This window comes from Sipha flava, unplaced genomic scaffold (assembly GCF_003268045.1).
Source record: "Sipha flava isolate LNK unplaced genomic scaffold, YSA_version1 252_pilon_pilon, whole genome shotgun sequence".
Taxonomy (NCBI): Eukaryota; Metazoa; Arthropoda; class Insecta; order Hemiptera; family Aphididae; genus Sipha; species Sipha flava.
Window position 1 is genome coordinate 1,797,475 of NW_020272904.1, and position 10,349 is coordinate 1,807,823.

The following is a 10,349-nucleotide window of genomic DNA, read 5'->3' on the forward strand; positions in this document are numbered from 1 at the left end:
TATGAATTAAAAAAATTCTGTATGTGTATAGAAGTTTGCAGACAAAAAAGAATTATAATATTATATCACGATTTAATTGTGAAAGATACTCGACTTAAAATGTCACTCTCATGTAATGTTAAATTAGCACTGATAATTAAATTATACGCGCAGGTAGAAAAAAACTTTTTAAATAATATAATTTAATAAGATCATAGCCATGCGCAAGGGAGTGTGGAGTATGTCTAGGTACCCCCCCTCTAAATACCCTAAAATTTAAGTCTAAGAGTAAGGGCCTATACTATACTATACTATATATGTAACTCGAATTTAATATAATTTATTCTAAAATATTTGATAAAAAATAAATTATGTTTCCAAATAGAATGAATAAAACTAAATTTTCTAAATTTTCGTGCAAAAACTTATTATCTAAACAGCGACAATTCACCACAAAAGTACAAATCGTAAGTGTAAGAATAATATACGAGATTCCAGGAAAACATATTAATTGGGACTAATATACTACAATATTAAATAATGAATTAAAATTTTGTTTACTTAATTATTTATACACAATCAATTATTTAATATGCCTACACGTTTAGTTAAAATAGGACCCAAAAGTATTGTAGGCATCCCATGAAATACAGATTTGCGCATGCCTGCGAATATGATGTTGGACGCCTGCATATTATTATGCATACTATAACACATAATATTACTAAAATATTTGGAATATTACGATTATGATTGTCAGCCACTAGTATAATAATTTATTTCGCTCCACGGAGATAAAATATTATTACGTCACGACAAAACGATAGTTATTGCCCTCTACTACACCAATCACGGTTAAGCATAACTACATTCCTGACTATAGGTATAATACTCGTCTCAAGTTATAACTAAATGCTATTTATAATTGTGTTCAATTAAACATTAATTAAACATAGGTACCTTAATCGATTGGTGCGGGTCAAGATTTCTGTGATAATTAATGATCGGCAAACAAAGACTACCAATATTCTGATCGGCAAACGGTTGGGGAGGGACGCGCATCTTGAATATTTAACGCAGGTAAAACGAAAGCCAGGAAAATTATGCCACAAATTATTTTGACACACCAATTAATAACCGGAATCGAGAATACCCACACGTGCTCTAACATTAAACCCAGTACAGCACTGCCGACGGACTTCAAAAACTTCCTATTTAAACTTCGGCCCGTCCTTAACACTTAACCATTCCGACGTAGACACCATCGACTAAATCACAAGATAAATTCAAACGAAGTCAACAACACGCTAACAACATGAACCGTAACGCAGCTCTGTTCTTCTTGGTCGTCGTCGTCGTGGGTAAGTTATCGAAATTATATAATAAGCACGATAACCGAGGTGAAAATTTTTTTATCATTAACCGTTGCACGCAATCATTTTAAAATCATTTTCCCATATTTTATTTTATTAAAACTTTTAATTCTATCGTTTTAAAGATATTTTTTTTTTCATAATTTATTTTTACAGATACATTTGATTATTTTAATTCAATATATCTATTACGATATTCATCATAATTTCTGTCCAAATTTATAAAAATCTAATACATGTTTAGTTAACTAAACATGTATTAGATTTTTATAATTATCAATCACTTATCGAGCAACATTTATATCAAAATTCTTAATTTTTGTTAACTACATTCATACAACAGATTCAATATCGAAAATAATTAAAATTTAAATATTCAAATTCAATCTATTCCATCGGGTACATTTTAATACATTAATGATTTTCACAATATTTATCACGATATTCTAACGATTTACATTTTATTTTACCAAAAATATTACTTAAATCGTTTTACGGACATTTTTTCCATGTTTCATTTATACGGATACATTTTATGATTTTAATTTTAATAATTCAATATATGGTAAGTTCTACGGTATACATCATCAAATTTATTAAAATTATAACTGTGGAACACTTATAAATCTACGTTTATATCATAAGTCATAGTATTTGTAAACTATTTTCTTCATAAGATTCGATATTGTATGTATTTTTTTTAATAGTATTATTATTATTTTTTTTTTTTTTGTAAACATTCAAATGCAAACATTCCATAGGATATATTTTTAAAACATTTAGGATTTTGGTAATCTATATTACATCAAACTGTGTTTACACTCTCAACTAACGATGTTTATTAATATTGTATCGTTTAATGTGTTTCAGTTTTGCTGGCCATAGCTACTGAAACCGATGCCGCATGCAAATGGCTCGACTGTCATGCACATTCGTCAGGAGACTGGTGCAACATTTTAGGACCCGGATGGAAAGTGAAAGATTGGCGCCGGTGCAACGGATTATTGGGAAAATCTGAAAATTGCTGCAATTAGTGCAACCACTTTTTTTTTATTTGATTTTGAATGTAAAAAATGTTATAAATATTTTTTGAATGAATTAACTTTTGATATGAATAAATGTATGAATATTTTTTGAACGAACAAACTTATAATGCGAATAAATGTATAAATATTACTAACGCGAAATTACCAAATGTATTTTTTCGTTTCCCTCTAATACATAACATTTAAAAATTATTTTTAATTGTAAAATACTCATTATTTACGTTGACATTATAGTTAATAAATAATTGGTTGTAAAGAAAACGCATTAGATTGGTAGATATTTGTTATAAAATCAATGTTTTTATATCAGCATAGTTAGATTTTTGTGCAGTAAATATATTCATTGACATTATTGACAGGTATATTTCGACTAAGGCCCATATTTAGAAGGGGGCATGGGTAGACACATGCCCGGGGGAGTCAAAATATTTTAGCAAAATTTATTTTAAAAATGATGTACCTAATAAAAAAAATAAATAGTATGTTTTATTATGTTATAATTTGTAAATAAAAAAAAGTATTAAACATTTATAAGTTAAAATAGATTTTTTATATTTACTCAAGTGTATTTGATAAAATATTAAAAATACGAAAAAATTTATGAATAAATAATAAATAAAATATTTCGTATTTTACTATTTTTCATGGAAAATTACAGACTTACGATGATTTTTTTTAATATATATTTTATGAGCAACATTAAAATATATAATTAACCTTCTATACATTTCTTCGCTAAGTACTATAGTTTTTGAGTTAAATTCACAAAACTACAAAACTGCTCTCTAAGACAAATGTTTAGCCCTCTTAAGATACGAGAATGGGGTGAGTTATCATGACCAAATTTAGTCCCAATTACTTACTGATTATAATGAACAAATTAGCGGGTACCTGACCAAAGAATATTTAAAAAAAATTTCTTCTTCTATAACTAAGGACCACCTTAGTGTATATACTTTACTATTAATGGTCACGATAAAAGAATACAGACGTAACGGGGTTGAAAGTAACGTGTTTCCCGTGGTTCTGTGCAGACGTCACAGCAGTACAGGAAGGCGTAATCTAGCAGGAGAATCGATTCGCACGGCGATCTTTCGACTGCACTTCCCAACGACGGCAAGTTATTGATAAAATACAATTTATATAGTAACACTTATCAAGTCTTAACGGTTGCTTATAAGTATTTATCATGTCTTCCTGTTACCCAAGTTACCTGTGAACGATCTTTTTTTACTTTAAAACAGGGGCGTCATTTCAATATTTTTTCCAAGTGTGCGAACTTTTAAGCAGGCCAATTCTGACATTTCACCAGGCCATAAAAAAAAAAAATATATATATATATATATAAATGTTGGTAACCTAAGCAAACCTATGTAAATATTTTTTCCTTCTCTTTTATAATTCTAATTGAAATTACTCATTACGACTAATGTAACTTTTAAATAGCTAGCAATTCATAGAATTAAAAGCTCATAAGCGATTAAAGTAAAGAAACTAGCTAAACCCATTTCACTATTATTTGAAAAAAAAGGCAAACGGTATGACAAAAAATACTTTAATTCTTAGATCAACCATCGTTTACGGGTCTTACTTGTATTTAAAATCGTTTGATTACAAGATAGTGAGTCTTTAAATTCCTACACAAATTACATTATAAATTAATATATAGGTAGGTGCATTCATATTATTAAATTAAAACTTACAGTTATTTCCATTTGATTAATTTCGGTTTTCTTAAAAATGCTGACTAAATTATGACAAGAAGAATCGGCTACAAGTAGTCAATTTTTTTTTTTATCCATTTTTAAGATGTTATTGTAGTTATACAAAAAAGTTTCGCACACGAAACGAAGTACAAATACACACGTTACAAGTTACAACAGTTGAGAGACGAAATCGCAGTAATTTGCACAAATTAATTGATTCCACAACGCATCATTGATGAGCGCATGGAGGATTGGAGGCACTTAAGTTCACGATAAATGGTTAATCTAATTAAGATACCGATAAGTATAGAATACCTCAACAACACGCGTAAATCAACTCCACGCATCGCAAACATTTGATAAAAAAACTGAAAAACCAAAAATTCAACAACAAAAAACTTGGAAAAAATATATAGGTACTATTAAATATTTTATTTAATATATAATATATGAAAACATAATGAATATGTTTATTATAACGGCACATTAAAGTATTAATGACGATCCAATTGCGTACAATTTTTAAGTTAGAGGTGCCGTTGCATATCCTGCCTCATTCCAAATGATGGCCTGGTTCAGAGGGAGAGGAGGTTAAGATATAAGACTCGATTGTCTTTTTTTTTTTAATGCATTCATAATACAACTATGATTTATCAACACTTTTATAAACAATAATTTTATGAGTTACAAGCAATTTGAATAGCCTCACCATTAAAGTCTCCTTGTAAAGTTTTTGACTTCAAATCACAATCTCTTAATTTTATTATTATTACTTTGAACATCACTAACCTCTCATTGAAAATTCCTAGGCATTACACTGAGCGAATTACATATTTTATGTCGACATTTTGTAACAAATTTTATTTATATACATATATAACCTACTTTGTATCAACATTATTATAAATACTTACATACGATTCTCATCAGAAGATTTAGTTGATGGTACATGACATTTTTGAAAAAATTGAAAAAAAAATTACATCATTCGCACAATAACTGTTATTGGCTACTAATAATAATGCGTTGTTATGACGTTTTAAATTAAATTGTTCAACTAACAATAGTTCGAATGAAATATTTGTCACATCATCAACGGAGTCGAGAGTGAACACATACAATTTCCTTCTAATATTTCCTGAAGTCATTAATACTTTAAAGTTTTAAGTGTAAGCAATTTTAATTTGTCACTTAACTATTATCCCCATATCCGCTGATCAGTGGTCGATTTGTTGACTTTTAAAATATTGGATTCGCCAGTCATTGGTGATAGTCTATGCAGACATCTGTCGAGCAGATATTTCTACAAGGTAAGGTCTTTTAATCTTTTTCCAACCCGTTTAAGCATACATTATTAAATATTCAATAAATTAATAATTTTTAAGAAAATGTTAGGATGTATTTAAGGGTCAATTTTTAACATTTCAGGAAGATTTTTGGGTCAAATGAAATAAACATAAACAATTATTTTTGTAATTTTTTAAAAATGTACTTAAGTTCTATAAATCTTATTCTTAAATAAATTATTAAGAATCGTCAGATACAATTTTTTCCTATAACTTGTTTCATTCTAGTATCCTATACTCATAAGCGAGTGAATACCTGTATTTAAGGGAATGCCTACTATACTTTTGGACTTTATAATAACAAAACATGTAGGTATATTTAATAAATTATTATATATAGTTAAATAAACATAAACATAATTTTTTAATTAATATTGTGGTTATTAGTACTATTGATATGTTTTCCTTGAATCTAATATATTTCTCTCAGACAGCTATAATTATTTATGATTTGTACTTTTGTAGTCAATTTTAGCTGATGTGTTATCATAATAAGTTTTTGCACGAAAATTTAGTTTTAGTTTTTATTATATGAAACATGATTTAATTGGAATATATACTTAGTATATACTTTATGGGAACTTGGCATGCAGTTTCTCGTCCAGTTCATTGGCGTTCAGATAATTTGAATTCTACTGTACTTGTATTTTGTATCAACATTGGTTAAATATTTCAAGTACCTACTTTGTGTCGATCGCGAAAATAATCGTAACACTCGATTTATAGGAAAGAGATTCAAAAGATAAAATCAACGGGTCAGAACACGAGTTGGACCAGTCGATATCGATGCAAAATAATTTACAACAACGTGAACAGGAGCATGTAGCTACAGCTGATATCGTGGTTATAGTTAAGAACCTGGAAAAATCGAAAAGACAAAACACCGCGTTGGACTTACACATAGAAAACTCTATGGAGCCGACTGTTGACGAAACGGAATTGCGTCCGACTGACGTCGTACAAGAACAATGCGATCATAATCTGTTGGACGAGTCATTCGTCGTAACGACAACGTTGCGCGAAAGTGCACTCGAAACTTACGGCTTGTCCACGGACTTCATGTCCAAACATACAAAAGATGAAGTAATAGAAGAGCTGAAACGTAAGCTCGACGAATTAGAAAAAGCGTATATGGACAAAAAGCGATGGTACCAAAAAGCAATAACCAAGTTAGACACAGAGATGCGTGAGGATGAAAAGTTCCGAAAAAAAATTTACAAGTCCAGTATGGAAGTGAAAAGTAAGATATCCGTTTTATACATTATACGACATAATTACTCCGATTTACGAATACGTATGCATTAAACGGCAATGGTTTACACGTAGTCGCAGAAAACCAAACAGTAGACCCAGTGGAAGATTTTAAGGTTTTGGTTAGAACCGAGGACGAAGATCGCGAATACGTACGGAACGGTTGCGAAGACGTGGAAAAGGAGTCGAAGGATCAGAAAACGTTGCTGGAGTCGGATGAAGCAAATACACGTGAACGTATGAGACAACTGGAGTTAGTAGTAATATTAGCTAAGAGAAATCGCGATTTGACGGTTGCATGTTTATCGAGTCGTTTTCGTATCTTACGCAGCGAGAAGGACAACGACGAATGCGAAAAGGTGGCCGAGCTATCGATTCGTGTTGCCGAACCGAAGAAGGAGCCGGTGGTGAACGGCAAACCGTCAGGGATGGTCGCTAGGAAACTTGCGAACTTCAAATCACGGTTGCCCGTCGCTAAACCCGTGGACGCATTGAAAGCCGGGCTACCGCCGCCACCGTCCGTCGTCACAAAACAGAAAGTCCCGGTGAAAGTTTCCGTAAAAGTTCCCGTGAATGTTCATGCTGTCGAACCGAAGAAGGAGCCGGTGACGAACGGCAAACCGTCAGGGATGGCCGCTAGGAAATTTGCGAACTTCAAATCACGTTTGCCTGTCGCTAAACCCGCGGGCGCATTGAAATCCGAGCTACCGCCGCCACCGTCCGTCGTCACAAAACAGAAAGTCCCGATGAAAGTTTCCGTAAAAGCTCCCGTGAAAGTTCCAGTGAAAATTCCGGTACCGAGAGCCACCGTTTTTGGGTCATCGAAAAATCAAAACGCGACGAAGGCGCTGACACCGTCAGTGAAAAAGACGCCGGTCAAACCGCCGATGGTTAGTATAGCGGGTGATAACTAACGCGATAATGTTGTTTTTATTCGGGAAAAAACCGATCTCAATGTGACACACGTGGGCCATTTGTTTCAGGGCAACGGTTCGGCCGTGAAACTTGCGAAAAACGGCAAGAATTGCGAGTACAACGCGGTCGAGGTACGCATCCGAGCGCAGCGGGAACGAGACCAGAGGATCAAAGACCTTCGCGAGCGGTACAAGCAGCAAAAGGCCGCTGGCATTCCGATAGGAGGTCTGCCGGCTTTCTACGTGCCGCCGGAGTCCCGGTGGAAAATCTAAAGGTACGATTTCCAAGCTGTGACCAGCCGCAGCGACCGCGTGATTGACTACTCCGTAAGTAAATGCCTTATCGCGGTTTCCAACGTCTGATCAGCTAATGCGTGTCAACAATAGTCGTTGCGTTTGACGATCGTAGTGCTCTGGAAGCAGTGTATTGCGTGAGTCGTTTCGCAATTTCATGGTGACTGAATTTATTATAATATTTTTTTTAAAAAAAATTAATTTAACCGAAAAACATCGAAAAATACGATATACTGTCTTATCGTCCGTATTGGACTCATCACAAAATTTAATTATTTTGAATACAATCACAATAATATAGTCTATGCACAGACTTGAATAATAAACATCGAATATATTTTTAAAATCTATGACTTTTTTTGGAGTAGCAAAAAGATACCCTTGTTACACCACAAAAATTTCTGGGGTAGCAAAGATACCCTTCGATACCCCTTAGTGACGCTTATGGGCGTCTAACAAACGACTGGGTATTGGTACAAAATATCCAAGGACAAAATATCCAAGTCAAAATATCCAAAGTTAAAATATCCAGGAATAAAATAACCAATACATAGGGCAAAATATCCAAATAAAAAAAAAAATTATAAAAATCTGTATTATTAATACCTGTATATTTTTTTTTTATTTAAATATATTATTGTTCATTTTTAGATCACACTCAAATAACATTTAACATTAATAATACTTTATGGTATAATACATTTATAAAATAATAATAATAAAAATAATATGTTGTGTTATATAATAATTATGTCTTTAGTTTTATATAGTGCGTTACAACGTAACATAGTTTTATTTTTACTATTACTATTTTATTACTATATTATAAAATATTAAATAATGTTAATTTTGATTTCAAAATGAACAATATATCTAAATAAAAAATAAATAAAAAAATAAAAAATTATGTACAGATATACAGATTTTTATTATTTTTTTATTTAAATATTTTATCCTATACATTGGTTATTTTATCCGTTGGATATTTTAACTTTGGACGTTTTGACTTAAATATTTTAGTACAGGATATTTTGTCATAGATTCAAACGGCTGTTTTGTTTCCGGAACATGCGAACCCCGTTCTATGTAGCAAATCAAAACGAGGAGCACGGGGAAGGTATGGGGGTGGGGTAGTAACTTCACCTTGTCGAACACAAGCTCAGTAAAACTAAGACGTGTGAAATTAATAATAATGATAACGTTCGGCACGGTAATACGCGCGGAATCTTGTTTTTTGTAATAAAATTAAAAATTAAAAACCTACAATGATAATATCATTTGGAAAAAAGTTAATTAAAAAAAAAAAACAAACATGAACGAGAAAAACGGAGGAGTACGTATGGCGTAGGTACAAGTTTTACGAATTGATATTTCCGGTGCGTCCTTTTATTTATTATTTTATTCCTACATTTATTTTTTAAAAAAATTAAAGTATAAAAAGCTCGTTTACATAGATACAAAGGTTTTCGAAATATAGCCCATCAAGTTTCTAAGTGAAATTTTAGAAATTGCTAGAAAGTTTTGTCGAATATTTAACTAGAATGGTAATAATGTTGTAGTTTTAAAAGACGAATTTAGAGTCTGATCACATGAAAGTTCAATCAACGAATCTTCTTCACTTACTGATATTTAATATTTTAAAAATACATATATGTAAGTAATGTTAATATAATATGGTTTACGGCCCAGTACCACCTGCTCGCGGTCCATTTATGGACCGCGGCCCATGGGTTGGGAACCGCTGAGATAGAGTATTGACTATAGATATAGAGTAATATAGATGATTAACTTTAAAATTTTATAATGTGATTTCTGAAATATTACCTATTATAGATGAGAAAGGTAGAACTGATGTCAAAATGAGAGGGAAAATGGATTGAAAAAATACAGCATCTCAGGATGTTAAAAATAAATAATAAAAAAAATTGCTAAAAGCAAACCGGCATGCAATTCGAACATACACCTCTGAGACGTGACATGCAATTCGGACAGACCCCTGTAAGACGTGGCATACAATTCGGATAGAACCCTCTAAGACCTGGCATGCAATTCGAACATTTTTTTTTTGGCATGCAATTTGGATGCAGCCAATATTTCACACCCGAGGTCAGGCGATGGACATAAAGGCGACGGGTTCTTATATTAATTATGGAGTTCATAGGAGTGCGCGTAATGTGCAGTTTTAACAATAGGTATTATTGCTGTAATGTTTATGACAATAGTAAAAAAAAAAATAAAACAATAGGTATTCGTTTTTATGGTACGACAAGATATGGATGGAAAAGGTGTTATAAGTGCGTGTGTGTAATGAAAAATATGTTTACCGAATTGTATGAGCGCCGTTCGACGTAGTTATACTGAATATTATAATAACTATTATTATTATAATTATAATTATTATTATTATTATTATTATTATTATTATTATTATTATTATTAT

The 10,349-nt window shown here is 31.7% G+C and overlaps 1 protein-coding gene across 1 annotated transcript; it reads left to right on the top strand.

Moving 5' to 3' along the window:
- Window positions 1-986: 986 nt before the first annotated feature.
- On the top strand, window positions 987-2,427 carry LOC112684603. Its single transcript, XM_025556212.1, has 2 exons — window positions 987-1,340; window positions 2,223-2,427. Exons 1-2 carry the CDS (start codon window positions 1,295-1,297, stop codon window positions 2,384-2,386), a joined length of 210 nt encoding a protein of 69 aa, XP_025411997.1. The 5' UTR covers window positions 987-1,294; the 3' UTR covers window positions 2,387-2,427.
- The last annotated feature ends 7,922 nt before the right edge of the window (window positions 2,428-10,349 follow it).

Excerpts from the sequence above, each read along its gene's own strand:
- LOC112684603 (XM_025556212.1), top strand. The coding sequence starts at position 1,295 with ATGAACCGTAACGCAGCTCTGTTCTTCTTGGTCGTCGTCGTCGTGG. Across the intron at positions 1,341-2,222 it reads CTTGGTCGTCGTCGTCGTGG|TTTTGCTGGCCATAGCTACT; the intron begins GTAAGTTATCGA and ends AATGTGTTTCAG.